The following is a 14277-nucleotide window of genomic DNA, read 5'->3' as shown; positions in this document are numbered from 1 at the left end:
GGATGTATGGCAGGCAAGCAAAACATAGATGAAAGGGAGAAGATCGCTATCGTGTCGTGGGTTGAAGTGTCTTGGTGTCGCAAAGTCGGCGTGTCGCAAAGTGGTGGCAAGCGAGAAGGAGTGTGTCGTGGGGTCAGAAGTGCTGTCTCTCTCTGACTCTCTCTCACTCTCTCACACACACACAAGCGTGGCGCGTCGGTCGGGTCCCAAGAGGGGGGGAGATCCAGTATGTAAGTCTGCGCAAAGCTATGGCGGTTCGTCCATGGCAAGTCGAAGCGACAAACGGGCGATCCCCACGAGGGTTGCAATCAGTCAATCAGCGATGGAATTGTTGGTGGATGCGCGAGTCGGCGACCCTGGGACTGAGAAAAGTTTCAATGGCGTGGTGATGTTGACTTGTCGAAAGTATTTTTTTTCCACTCCCCGCTTCGCTTCTTTGCTGAAGCAACGAAGGTCAGGGATCCGCGGAAGATAGCAACAAAGCGTACTAGGTAGACAGGCAAGGCGAAGGTACGCGAACACGCGCATGGAGAGACGGGTATGATACAGGAGACGGAGGGCGGGAAGGCGGGCAGCAGGCGACGGACAGGGACGGGCACATGGGCGATGCAGAGTTATATCGGGCCCGCGCTGCAGCTTGGTTCTATCGCCTGGCCGTTTGGAGTATGGAGTACTTATGGAGCAGGAGCAGATGGAGCAGCAGGGAAGGCACAAAGGCTGTTTGTTGGTCTGGCACTTTCTTCTCCCCATCTCGCATCCTGCGCTTGCGCCTGCATCCTCAAGCACAGTACCCAGTACCTTGTCCGTACCTGCCGACTCTGTAATTCGATCCAAGGTCCGGGGCAGCAGCGACCTCTCGCGACCAACCGTACGTGCCTGCTCTGTGCTCTGGGCAACGACCAAACCACAACACACACCAGCATGTATGTGCTTGCCAGTAGCGGAGCCGAGCGAGTACCTCCGCATAGGTAGCGAGGGCAGATGACTCGAGGGTAATGTGCCTGTGGTAGGTACGTACGTACGTAGTAGGTAGGCCAGTCTCTGCCCGTTCCTTGCTTTTTCGGCCTTCATCCTCCCCCAGGTCTGCACCGAATCTGCCCTGTTCTGCTGTACTCTGCTGTGACTTGTTGTCTGACTTGGCTTTCTAGCGTCTGCATCTAAGCGTCTTTGGGATGCGCCAGCCGAATGGCAGCGGATGGGTTTGCGCTTTGCCTCTTTTTCCCGCCCTTCGACGGCTCTGGCTTGGTGCTAGTACCCGTCGGCGGCGACTGATTCATCAAGTCTTTTTCCGGCCGGCCGTCTGGGTTTGGGGGCTTGCAGGTTGAGGGGGCCCTGAGAGGCCGAGAATATACTTTTTTAGCCCCCTTTTCTTCACGACGGCGACGTTCCACGGCTCGGTACCTTGCTACTCGAGTCAAACAACCAGAACGAACACATGGCGACAGCAGACGGCCCCAAAGCCCCCGTCAAGTGGATCACATTTTCGCCATTTCCTTTGTTCGTCCAACTCAAAATTCGTGCCCCCCGCCCCCTACGGTACCCTTCGACCCAACTGCCAGCGACAGGGTCTGTCCTACCCGACGACGGTGCCTATCTGGTGGCTTGCTGACGATGGGTGTGGATGCTGGTGTTGCTTCATCTCACTGACAGCGCACACGCGGACGCCCAGATGCCGCCGAGCACATGCCCTGGGCATTGTGGCTCTCCATGGCCAGTGCGCATCGGGTTCGACGCATCAATGACAGCGCCATGGCTGCTCGCTGCATGGCGTGGCGGTGTGCTGTCCCCAGCGTTGGGTTGTCCAGGTCAAGAAGTGCCCAGGTACCTACAGCGTCTACCAGAGAGAGGTGAGGTACCTACCTAGCTAAGTAGGTACCTAGGCACTGGGAGGTGAGGTACCTACCTAGGTACTGTAGGTAGGACACAGGCCAGGTGATTGTTTCCGCGAATGCATTTGGGCGTACAACCGTTTACTTGCTCTTCCGCCTCTCATACCATCTCATTTCTCCCACTCACTCCATCGTTGGTCCTTGTTCGTTGCTCCCCGTTTTACCGTTCTGTCTGTGGATGCCAGGGACATCTGTTCTCCAACAATGGATCCACCGCCTCCGCCCCCTTCTACTCTTCCTCTCTCTTTCGAGCACCAGGTCAGTCTCATCACGAGCCCTCAGCCCCGCTTCCGCTTCCGCTTCCGCTCCCGCGCCACAGAAGACTCGCGGCAGTCGACCTGCCCCTCCTCCCTCCTGGCGATGGCGATGGCGATGGGGACGGAGCAGGGCAAGACATGGCAGCCGGGTGCTCCGCTTGGCCCAACGTTTGCGAGAGGGTCAGTTTAGCGCCTCGGACGGTGGGGACCGTGACCTCGTTCATGTGTGGCTCACACGCTCAGCAGGGCAAAGTTTGGGCTGCGGCTTCCAAGGCCCCCGCTTCCGCCTAGGGATGTACATGTACGTCCCCGCCTGCCGCTGCCGTCTCCCAGGCACGCCCAGGAGGTCTTGCCTTGTTCGGTGCGCGCATGCCAATCAGAGATTCAGCTTACCCACCCATAGAAGCCCACCCGTCGTGTTCTGGGCCCTGGCCGTTCCTGAACATCACTCCACTGAGAGACAGGCAATGGCCCACACCACATGCTTCTCCCCCTGTCTGCTGCCTCTGCCTCGCCTCGACACCACCCGGGTACGTAGCTTGGTTTGCTTGGGTAGGTGTCGCCTACTCTTGGTACCGACTGCCCTACTGATCCTGTTTTGGGGCTCCTGCAGCGCTCGGTGAGACGTGCCTCGTACTAGCAGCGATGATCGGTCAACCCGTTCACAAGGCGGGTGACAGCAGCAATCCATAGAGGGAAAGCGCTGTTTCTGTCTGACCTTAGCCCACTTTACCATTTTCCTTGGAACACGAGCAAGCTTCCACATGGCAGTAGCAGAGCTGCAATGCGCAGCTTGGATCTGCAGCTTCTCCTCCTGGTCAGCATTTCGCCCAGCTCGTCACGATGCTTTGGTATGGCTGACTCTTCCTCCAGACAAAAGAGGGCCTCCTAAGGCCTGCCGAGATTGACATCGACACGTCTGATGGAAGAATGGTGTCAATCGCAACAACAAAAAACATTGCGTCCTAGCACTGTTGTGGACATTATCACCGTCAACGTATGCCCGTGCGTCACCCGTCTTGCCGAGGCGATAAGCGACCTCATCTCCCGTTTTGCCCTCCTCGCTATCATGAAAATCAGTAAAGGTGCGAATTTCAAGTCAAAGGAACCTCGTTGATAGACGCTTCGTCTACTGTACGGCTGTACGCCTCTTCGTCGCTGCATACAGAACGCGCAATCCCCAGCCGCAGGATCAGGGATCCAGATACTCAGAATGACGGCTGCCACCCTTTCCTGCCCATTCGCCCGCGCGCTCATAGGCCGCATTCGTCTTTCGCCAATCTCGAGACTCATTTCCCAGCCAAGGCACGGATGCCCTTTCTGCAGCCTGGTGCTCCCAGTCGAAATGAGGTACGCGTGCGACGATAATGGAACAAGGCCATTCTGCCTGCCAGGTCTTGCTGCCAGCACCCTCTCCATGCCGCCGCCTTACGGTGACGGATTGCATCTCGGGCCTAGCGCGGACGCTGTCGTTCCATGGGTTCACTCGCTCGTTGACGTGGGCGCCGTCCTAGAGCGTAGCCTGGATGCTTGGCGGGCGCCGCTACGACGCGACCCTGGCGATTGACCAGTTTTACAGCATGGACTTCGATATGGGCTTTGTCTACAACCAGACGGCCAAAGCTTGACGAATTCTCGGTTTGCATGTCGTCGATCTGTCTGCCCACGAACCCTGCGCCTCAACTGCCACGATCCTCGCTTGTGTGCACCTGCCAGTTGTTCAGTGATCATCAGCAACACGGTAACTTTCACAGACGGCATGGCCTTCGAGCTCGGCCAAATGTCACCTGAGCACTACGCACCAGCTGAACGTGCGACCCATAGTTCCCGCACGTTTGAACGTAATTGGAACATTGACTACTCCGGCACCCATGAACGGCGGCGCTCAAGCTGCAGGTAAGCTGTCGGATCAGCAGCGGAAAGGCGTTGCTTCATGCAATGCATCGTCAAGAGGCCACCGACGCCGACGCCGACGCCGACATGGTAGATGACAATACTGGTTCACCTGACTCGGTGAATGGACTTGTGGCGAACCAAAACCCGAAGATAAGCCCGTACGTAGGATGCAGCCTCGCCGTGAACCTGTCGCGGGCTGTCTTGGCACGCTTCATCGCCATCAGAGTTATCAGTGATCCAATTTCACAACCATGATAAGGGTATCTTAGGATTGACGCTGTGCTACTAGACGTACCACGCGACGTGCGTATATCGCGTGTCTTTGATGTATTGCATGTCTCTGGCGGCATGGGCGCTGCCCTTTCGGAAATGACCAAGAGACATTCAATCAGGAGGTGCGGCCTGAACTCGATTTCTCGAACACGAGCTTGCGAACGCCAACTAGGTCCGCATGAATGGGAAAAAGCCTTGGCCTTTTCGTAATCTAGGACAGAGGCAAGCGTGTCATTGTCCCTCTAGAGACGAGACCATTGAACAGGGTCACGGCGGCTATCGCGGACGACACATGACGCAAAGGCTGATTCTCACGATGGTTTGCTGTCCCCTGGCTCTTGATATGTCACACCGCACCAACTTGATATCGCATCCCAGCGCCGATCACTCTGAGACAATGCCAGCGTGGCGAACCACCACTGCAGATTGATGCAAAGGCATGAGGCGTCGGGGCCGGTGCGTTTAGTTTGCATTGCCAAAGGCCACTGCGCAATCACGTCTCGGGGCATTCTGGAGAAGTAGACTTCTGAACCCCTGCTAAGGTCAACAGACAGCTATTTCCCAAGGTATAGATATTTTTCAACTCTGTCGTGCTATTCTTCATTGTCTCTAGATACGAACAAGCTGACTTGCAAAGCAAATTGAGCTTGGCACGCCTTTTGGGCTTCAAGCATGTATGTCGACGCCCAACGCCCAATAGTCACCATTCGATCTGCGGCTGTTCAGCCTACCGTCGTGGAAGCTTTGCTGGCATCTTGGGTCTCCTGTGACGGCTGGGAGGGGTGCCATATCCTGTGGATCCCAAGATAGATGAATATCATGAGCACGATGTACTCGACCAAGAGGCACATCAACGCAAAGGCAGCTGCCGATCCGACAAGGGGATTCCAGATGGTGTTCGGATCGTGAATGGTAAACGCATACAACAGGCCATAGGCAGTTCGGACAGCCAAGAATGGTACGGAGACGAGCGCAAAGCGGATATACTGCTCATAGTCAGTTTATCACAATCGTAACGCTGAAGATGACGAACTCACGTAGCAACCACCGGCGGGAATGCGGTCCGTCTGGGTCAAGAGGTACACCATCTCTGCCGTAGCCAGAGCGAGAATCGCCGCCAGAATGACATAGGCAGCCTTGGTGAGGATCCTCGCCGTCGCAAGGGAAGAGTCGTCGCTGCTGATACCGCCGGCGACGGCCAGAAGGACGATGGCGGCGAGGAAGATGAATCGCACAGCCTTGAGGAACTGTCGGGCACGAGAGTTCTTGTCAAGGCTTGAGTTGAGACTGGACAAACAACTAGTCAGCTGGGTTGACATAGCGCAGACATTGTGGGAACAACAAGTCCATACGTGATGCGCATGATGCCGATTAATGACACCAGGAGCGGGATCAGCCCAACGTTGAGGAGGACGCTATCGGCAATAATGAGGCCAATGTTGCGAGGTTGCGGTCCCCGGATGATGGAGATGATTCCGCCAGCCAGACGTACTGAGACTTGTTAGCTTCACGACTGTTTGTGAGTGAGTAGAATCACTGACAGAGGCAAAATGTCACCAGGGGGTACCATGCCATTCGAGGCGGCTGCCGCCAATTCTTCACGAAGACAAAGATTGCCGTTGGTAGCATGGGGGCGTAGAACACCACCTGGGCGATGCCCACCGCTGTGTGAGGGTGTACCATTGTGAAGAGTGGCGATATCGTAACTTGAGTCGATTAAGTTGCAGTGATGAGATGAATTATGGTATGCTGCTTCTTGGGATAGTTTTGGGGTGTTATATAGACGCCAAGTCCTACAATATGTCCTCACTCCTTCGCTTGCACGCAAGAGGCCGCCATGTTGCCCTCTGGTCAGCCCATGATATTGTTCTCTTCACTTGCGTCGTCATGCCTCGAATGGGTGCCTACTTCTGGAGTCAGGTTCGGACCCTTCAGTCGGATGATCGGCACACGTCGTTCCCATATTGCTGTGCTGGTCTGGTTTAGCTGGGCCCCGAAAAACAGGCTGTCCGCGGCTAACGTGCCGAGCACAGCCCTACGACATCCATTTCGAGTTAGTGATTCGAGCATCGGTAAGTACGCCATTCGGAACGCCTCGAAATGATGGCAAATTGGTCGTTTTCAGCTCTTTTTGTCATCGCATTGCGCGTAGATGTTCCATGGGAAGCTTATACACCCGTAAAGTATGCTTCCCATTGCCGGATAGCGCTGGTGCCTCTGAGTTTTGTTCTTGGCTACCTTGAGGGCGCAGCTGCTGAAGCTTCATATCCGCTTCAGATCCGGTTGGGGTGGCCTCAATCGCGCATTTATCAACTCACGGATTGCGTTCCTGCTGTGTGCCGTGCATCCGTCTCACCTAAGATCTGGGGTGGCGGCTTAAAGTCTAACTTCTTCTGCTAAATAGCATCTCGTTATGCGGCTTATGATTTTTGGGTATCATATTGACCGCAATTGCCAACGGCGGTATATGAGTGCCTTCAAGGGTACACAGTATGCGTCTGTTTACGTTGCCGAGTTGCTGAGCGGGTGGTGTACAGTGTGTCACCATGTATTGGCAGAGGACCTTGCTATTCATCCTCGATAGGTGTTCCTGGCCAGGGAGTCCATCTCATGCAGACGTGTCAAGTCAGCCATATCCATGTAGCTGTTCTGATGAATACTCCCTGAACGCAAGGACTTTTGCGATGGTTTTGTCAAATTAATCAGGTAAACTAAGTGTGCCGCTCGATCTGCATGTGAAACCTGCATGTGACGTATACAATCTTCGCAATATGACTTTTGGTTGCTTTATCAAGAGAAGAGCACAATAGGTAGCCTGCGTAACCCAGCCTCTGCTCTCAGAGTCTTTTCGAATGCTTCAGTGAATTTCCCAAGCATACACCGACACGGTCGCTACTTGTATTTTCTGTAGAACAGGCGAGGAATTTGCTGCTTAAAGCGTTAGCATAGCATTGAATGTCATTCTGCAAAGTGATTAAAGTTCTATTAAGAGTTGTGGCCAAGCTAGCAGAGATGCGTATCTGACTCTGTTGCATTTTGAACGGCTAGCAAGTATAATATCGAGGCCCCTCCCCCCCCCCCCCCGGACCCGACCTTGCGCGAGTGTTCAGTTTATTGTCCAAGATGGCTTTTTGGCTGACATTGAACCAAGGAACATTCTGCTCATGTCGAGTCGTATGATCCTGTGTTCATCCCATCATTGCCATAACTCTCTCCCGGTCACGACCCTTGTGAACGCAAAACGTCTAGGCGCGTGCTGTTCATCAGCCACCGTCCGAGGAACCAACACGAATCATCGTGATCGTATGAATACCAATGGTCTCTCTGATTTCGTTGATCTCTGAGCCCCTTGAGTATATATCTGAACAAAATAGGACATGCTGCTGTTTGAACAATCTGAATAGCAACGTTGTCTTTGATGCTCGTAGTCTATGCTATTTGTTTGCTCCTGGAAAAATGGTAGAGACGAGACAAAAACGAACGCGTGTTTAACAACCCCCCCTCCTGCTGGAGGCTATAAGAGTACGTCAAGACCGGTGTTTAGCCCAGAGTTACGAGAGAGAAGAAACTGAATAATCACACTACACTACTTTACAATTTTGATCAAGTCAGACCGCAGCTAATCGTGCGTATTGGTTGTCAGGTGGCCCTACAGAGCCACGAAACCCCGGGGCTGATTAGGGGGCTAAGGGCTACAAGAACGTGTATAGAAGGAGCGCGGAGGGACATAATTCAGATGTATTACGACCCCATACTCATCACCTATCGCCTGCGAACCTCGTGCGGAAGACCTCTTCACTCGACCCACTTATAATTGCAGTGTAGATTCCTGCCGGTGTGTAATTTGGAGCAGAGTGAAGAGGCCTTTCACATGGTCCACAGGCAATAGACGATAGATATGGGGGTGTAATGCATCTGAACTCTGGCACTCCCTGGCCCTCCGCAACGAGGAGGCTCCGCAGCTCTTATATACGCATTCTCGAAGTCCTTGGCCCCCAAGTAGCCCCCCGTTCGGTGGCTTCACAGGGGGCCTCCTGTCATTCGCTGCTCTACATGTAATCATCGCAGCGTCAACGAAGTCAAGATGTCGTCAGCGTCACAAAATTCGACCATACAAACCACACATTGTGGCCAAGGCACAAGCAGACCGAAACCAGATGCAGCATCCTCATAGTGTCGCTGGCGACTCAGCTTCATGACGCTAATTAGCCTCAGAGAGCAACAGCGTCACTGAAGAATCCGACCATGCAACCACAACATCCAATCACAGGTTCATCGAGTCAGCACCCACCTTGGTTCTACCACTACTAGCATGTTTCAGCATCATCACCGCAGGTATCTCATCGCAAGTGGTCTCAGATGCCAGCTAGAAGTGCACCTCCAGTACAGTCCAGCGGCCGCCGGACAGGCGACCGTCTTTTGTGGACGTGCTGGTCGCGATCTCGATGGGACAAAAAAAAGTCACGCTGCCACCCGCCGCCCAGACTCTGTCTCAACAGCCCGGGCCAGCCGTGTGCCGGCCCGGTTGCCCTCTGTCACGCAAACAAGGTCTAACTAACTGCGTCGCCCGTGCAACTGTGGCGTCCCGCCCAATCTCACCGCCACAACAGAGATAAGACGCAGATCGCAAACGAGAGAGGACTCGGCCCCTCCCCCCCCCTTTCGCCGGCATCGCTGCTCTGCGCATCCTGGCGGGAAACCAAGCTTCAAGTGCGCCAGCGAAACGCGGGGGGAGAGAGAGAGAGAGGGAGAGCCCCTAGCACGGGCCGCGGGCCCCCTCATCCTCCCCGGGGACCTCTGGGCCCAGGTTCCGGCACGCGCCTGCCCCGCTGGCTCGTGCGGCCGGGGGAGGGGAGGGCGGTGAGGACGCAGGGCGACGGGGCTGGTTGCGCGAGCGCGATGGGGTGGGCCAATGGTCGGGGCGACGGACGGCGCGTGGTTCGCGAGTGCTGGTCATCGGAAGGGAGAATGTGAGGGTATCGTGAAGGCGGGTTGGTCGTTGGTCGCGTAGGAAGCCTGTTGAGAGTGACACATGCTCAACAGGTGGCGTGGGTAAGGAAGAGATTGTTGGGCTGATGTCTACGATTGATGAGCACGTCAGGTCGCACGCCGGGATCGCGTGAGAAGGAGGCCCCCCAATCAAGTCGACCTTGATATGTTGGCTGGCTTGCTTGCTTGCTGGGAAGTGGTGAGAAGAGATGAGATGAGGGGTTGATGCTGAGGAACGGGGATGGGTTGGCATGCCGTGTCACGAGAGATAGACAACATGGTGCTACTGTGCAGTTCGTCAGGAGCTCTGCCGTCCTAGTTTGGCAGTCGAGATGATATCGTACAGTGCTTCGTAGATTTTCGACAAATCCTGGAAGACCAACTAGAACCGTACTTTAGGAAGCTCGTGCTGAAGCTTGCATTCGAGCTATGCCCCCTTGGCAAGCACGCTCACCGACCTGGTGCTGGACTCTTTCCTATGGAGCAGGGCCCCATCGCATATGCCCGTCGATGGGGTCGAGGTGCAGCAGTGTCGGGCCTGCTGGCATGCAGACTGAGGAGTCTCGAACGAGCTGGTGGCGGGCGGGACCGTTCCGACGAGATGCAGGCTGGGCGTTGGATGAGTTCATCGATTCTAGATCCCGAGCCATCTGGTCGCTGGATGGGCCTTGTCAGAGTCAACCAGAAAACCAGTCACTACTCTCTACGTCAGTTCTCAAATGGAGACAGGGACGCCATGTCTTTCTCGGCAGGCGCTCCGAGCTCGCCCATGGGGAAGACATGTTTAGGTGAGCTGGGGGGACGTGGGGGTTCTTTGCTTGAGGGGTTGTTGTTGAGAGATGTAGAGTATACACCAGCTAGCGAGGAATGAGAGCAGCTCGTTTGACTGAGGAACGCAGCATTCAGCAGCTGCCAACACACAGATGAGGCGGGCTCATTCTGACAGGTGATCGATCATCCCTGTTCGGAACCTGCGGGCTCTCTCTCTACCTAAGCAGGGTACCTTACCAGTACACACACCTCTTCTGTCCCAACATGGCCTGGCATGATGAGCGAACACAACCAAGCTGGAACCCCCGGCGATTGGTGCTGCAGCGGAAGACATCCGGAAGGTGTGGCCGCTAATCTGGGACAGGAAGAGTCAAGAGCAGGTACCAGGTCCCGGCGCTGCGACGTGCGTCTCCTCTGTCTCCGGGCTCTGCATGTTGAGTACGGTTGCTTCGCAAAGCCTTGCTGTGAGCACGTCAGTGGCTATCAATTGGCGACGAAATCAGACAGAGGTTTGAGGCACTGTTCAAGGATTTCTGCTGCTAAAAGAAAACCACCGCCAAATCAATAGGGTCGCGCAACGATGAGTTGTCTTCATGGCTTGTCATTTCTCGAGTCGTGTTGTTGCCTCTGGTGATGACCGCTGGAATCGGGAGGGTGTGAGGGGAAGAGGCCCCCCCCCCCCCCCATAGGCTCAGGACATGCCGCGAAAGCCACGATGGCAGCTGATGGGCAATTAAACTCGCCTGGGCTGGCGCGTGCCTGGGTCAGTTTTTTTTTATTTGCCCAACGTCTTGTCTCCGTCTCCAAATCTGTCCCTTCGAATCATCATTTGTCTCAGGCCCCAGCCTCAGCGATTTTGCCCTTTCTTTGTCCCCCTCTTCTCAGCTCAGCCGTCACGAAGGTCAGCAGCAACATCGATACTAGATACGAAAGGAACTGCGGAATCTCAGGAGACGAAGAGTCTAGACCCCAGGTGTCTAGGCCTGTTGCTGAAAATACCTACCAGATAAGGACAGCCCAGCAGCCTATGAGCCTAGAAGAGAGAGGGGGGAAGGGGAGGGGGGGGGGGGGGGGCAAGCCGAGGATGATGTCAACGGCATTGTGCTTGGATGCATGGAGGCATGGGAATGCAAGGCGCTGTGAGAAGAGGGGGGGACCCTTGTAGGCCCTGAGGCGAGGCACTTGACGTGATGTATCTGCTCCGTGCCAGGCATATACGGCGACTGTGCTTCGAGAAGAGCGACATCGGACGACCACTCGGCCATGCCCTGCGAGCAGGTCTGTTCAGCGGTCCCTTCCACTGGCCAGCCGAGGCACCTACGCCACTCGGTGCCCGAATGAGTCAAGAGCCGTGCCATCAGAGTCTTCTTCACGCTGCTCGCACAGTCGAATGACACCTGTCTACCTCAGAACGGAATCCCCAACTGACTGTTCCACCGCCTTTCCCCCACCCACACCCACCCACCAGACCATCGCCTACTACCATCCATGTACCTACCTAGCAAGCCTAGGTAGGTACCACCACCACCACTGCCAGCCCAGCCGGGCCAGCCCACCCACCCACCTGCTACGCTCTGTCAGGGCAGCACGAACGAGAACGAGTCTTATTATCCCATCGTCGACCTGTGACCGCTCCTTTGGTTCGTTCAGGGCTCTGCACCTTGTTCGCCCGGCCGACGGACTTCTTGACCTCTGTCGTCTGGGAGGCTGCCACACCTCCTTCTTCCTCTCCCTACACAAGGACGACGCAACGATACCCTCTCCTCCCCCTCCTCACCAAAGTACTCCATCGAGTGCCTTCTTTCCTTTCCTGGGTCGCACGACAGGCGATAAACTCCGATCAACCCCTCCACCCTTCTGCCCCCTTGTTGAGAGATATTTCTGCTCTCTTCCTCCACCACCACCACCAACTACAACGGTTTTTCGGATTCCTTTCCACTCTTTCATGTCTTCGGACCAAGTTGGCTCACTCTTCGACTCGTGACCGAATTCTCGGAGCGAGGACGCTGATCATCGACGACCCCTCCACAATATCCTGATCGACGCGCGAGAACGTGAGCTCGCATGCCCACACCGGGCGACTCCGACGACAGCAGACCAGCATTGACAGATTCCCCCCTCGATCAGTTTTCCTTTCCCCGGACGCAGCGGCCGCGAGAGAGAAAGTCCGGTAAAAGGAACGACTCTCACCCACATAGTACAATGGCCGATCCGGCACCCCCTCGCAGGCGGTTCGCCCCTGTACCTATCGAGACGACTTTTCAGTCGGTCCGCAGCCAGGCCCCTAAGACGCAGCCCGGCGGACACACAGACGAGCTCACGCCCGAACCGTCGCCTCGCGAACAGTCGCCCGACCCAGTCGTCTTCCAGCCCGGCAAGAGGCGGTTCGCCCCTCAGTTGATCGAGACCTCGAGACGAACCCGCCGAGTCGGAGACACGGGCCCCGCCACCAAGCCCGCTGATAAGACCGACATCACCCCCTACACAAATCACATTTACGTCCAGCGCAACAAGTCGAGACGGAAACCCCGCGACCAGTCCTCGCACAACCAGACTGTCCTGCACAAGGGTGCCAGGCGTGAATCGGAAGATGAGAATGCAGGCAACTATGTGTTGGAGTGGGCTGCCAAGGAGGCCGAGCGCCAGATGCACGAAGATGCCCTCGCTGCCTTTCCCAACAGCAGGGCGCGGGAGGGTGGTGCCGCCCACTTCTACTTCCGCGAGAGCTCCGGCGACGATTCTCTGTCATCGAGCACATCGCCCGTGCCCCTCAGAGAGCAGCCCAAAGCCCTCCATGGACGCCAGCCCCGTGCCGCGCGACGCAAGTCGTCTGACCTGGGCTACTGGCACAAGCACATGCAGGAGCATGCGGAAAAGGTGGCGGCCGAGCGCGGCGACACGATGCACGATGCGGATGCAGATGGGGACCTGGACGGTGATGTCGACATGGACGATTCGGAGCTTGACAACATGGAGCTCGACAGCCCCCCCGATCCCATGTGGACGACCAACTCGCGCAAGCGTTCGCAGCCTGGAGCAGCTCGCGGTCCCATCGGCGAGACCTACATGCCTCTGGTGGGCTCCACGACCACGGTCCTTCAGGAGACGAAGGCTGCCCAGGTCGGCCCTGCTAGCGCGACGTCATCGTCGGCGACGGGACGGCCCATCGGAGAATCACACATGCCTCTTGTGCCGCCGTCCGTCTCGGGCATGCCCGCTACGTCCCGACCGGCGCACCTCCCTTTTGTCAAGCCCTCGCAGATCCCGCCCGAGACGGGCTTCCGAAACGTGGCAGGCGGCTTCGTGCCAAGGCCCTTTGGCCGCGCTGCCCAGGAGGACGCCAACGTGAAGAGGATGAGGAGTGCTGCCTCACCTCCCATGCTCGGCAAAGAATTGACTTTCCGACGGTGCCCGTCGCCTAAGCTAACAAAGCTTGAACCCAACCACCCATTCAAGGAAGTTGAGTTTATGGAGGACATCAACAGAGACGCCACCGGCGGAGGTGGTCTCTGGCGGGGCTACTGCTACAAGGACAGCCGCAACAGCACGAATATCGTGCAGGCCGAACTGCAGCCCCCGACCGTCATGAGGACTCCCATGCCGTCGACGCCCGGCGACCCCTTTGCTCAGGCTTTCGGTCGTGGCTCCATGAGCGATGAACCCGAGTCGAGCAGTCAAAGCTCGCCCCCGGCCCCGCCGGAGCACCGTCTCCGTTCCGGCGAAGCCAAGGGTCTGCACATGCTGCATGGGCTCGAGGAGAAGCTGAAGCGCGAGAAGGCCAATGTGGAGAGGGAGGACCGCATCCACAGCGAGTTCAACGATGCCTTCATCACCCAGGTCTACAACTACCTGTCGTTGGGGTACCCCGCCATGGCCCGCAACTTTGATCAGGAGCTCTCCAAATTCGCCAAGGTCAGCATCGCCGACCTGCGTGCCGACGACGCCAGCCAAATGGCCCACGGCCACGTGGTCGAGGAAGCACAGGTGCCCGAGGACCAGCGCTGTCCCCGATGGAGAGCCCTCCGGGTCTACATCCTGGAGTGGGCTCACCAACATCCCAACCTCGACACACTTGATCCCTTGGCCTGGGGCGTCCGTGAGCGCCGCGGCAGCTGGGCTATCTGAGTTCGAGACCCGAGATTGATGACCCAGAATGCATGACCACCAATGCGTGTACACACTTACCATCGACACATCTTTTG

General features: G+C 56.5%; 3 protein-coding genes across 3 annotated transcripts; 2 read left to right on the top strand and 1 right to left on the bottom strand.

Moving 5' to 3' along the window:
* Nucleotides 1–2093: 2093 nt before the first annotated feature.
* Nucleotides 2094–3774, top strand: D7B24_009401 (uncharacterized protein; the record flags this gene model as incomplete). The annotated part of the gene is made up of 5 exons (XM_028643476.1): nucleotides 2094–2326; nucleotides 2939–2963; nucleotides 3020–3063; nucleotides 3116–3231; nucleotides 3668–3774. 5 exons carry the CDS (start codon nucleotides 2094–2096, stop codon nucleotides 3772–3774), a joined length of 525 nt encoding a protein of 174 aa, XP_028492943.1.
* Nucleotides 3775–5037: 1263 nt separating this feature from the next.
* Nucleotides 5038–5998, bottom strand: D7B24_009400 (uncharacterized protein; the record flags this gene model as incomplete). The annotated part of the gene is made up of 4 exons (XM_028643475.1): nucleotides 5038–5301; nucleotides 5353–5602; nucleotides 5668–5806; nucleotides 5857–5998. The coding sequence occupies 4 exons, from the start codon at nucleotides 5996–5998 to the stop codon at nucleotides 5038–5040; spliced, it is 795 nt and encodes a 264-aa protein (XP_028492942.1).
* Nucleotides 5999–12277: 6279 nt separating this feature from the next.
* On the top strand, nucleotides 12278–14200 carry D7B24_009399 (uncharacterized protein; the record flags this gene model as incomplete). The annotated part of the gene is made up of 1 exon (XM_028643474.1): nucleotides 12278–14200. One exon carries the CDS (start codon nucleotides 12278–12280, stop codon nucleotides 14198–14200), a length of 1923 nt encoding a protein of 640 aa, XP_028492941.1.
* Nucleotides 14201–14277: the final 77 nt, after the last annotated feature.

Source organism: Verticillium nonalfalfae, assembly GCF_003724135.2.
Source record: "Verticillium nonalfalfae strain VnAa140/NRRL 66861 chromosome Unknown scaffold_93, whole genome shotgun sequence".
Classification (NCBI taxonomy): domain Eukaryota; kingdom Fungi; phylum Ascomycota; class Sordariomycetes; order Glomerellales; family Plectosphaerellaceae; genus Verticillium; species Verticillium nonalfalfae.
Note: the sequence above shows the minus strand (reverse complement) of the source record. Positions and strands in the feature narration are given on the sequence as shown.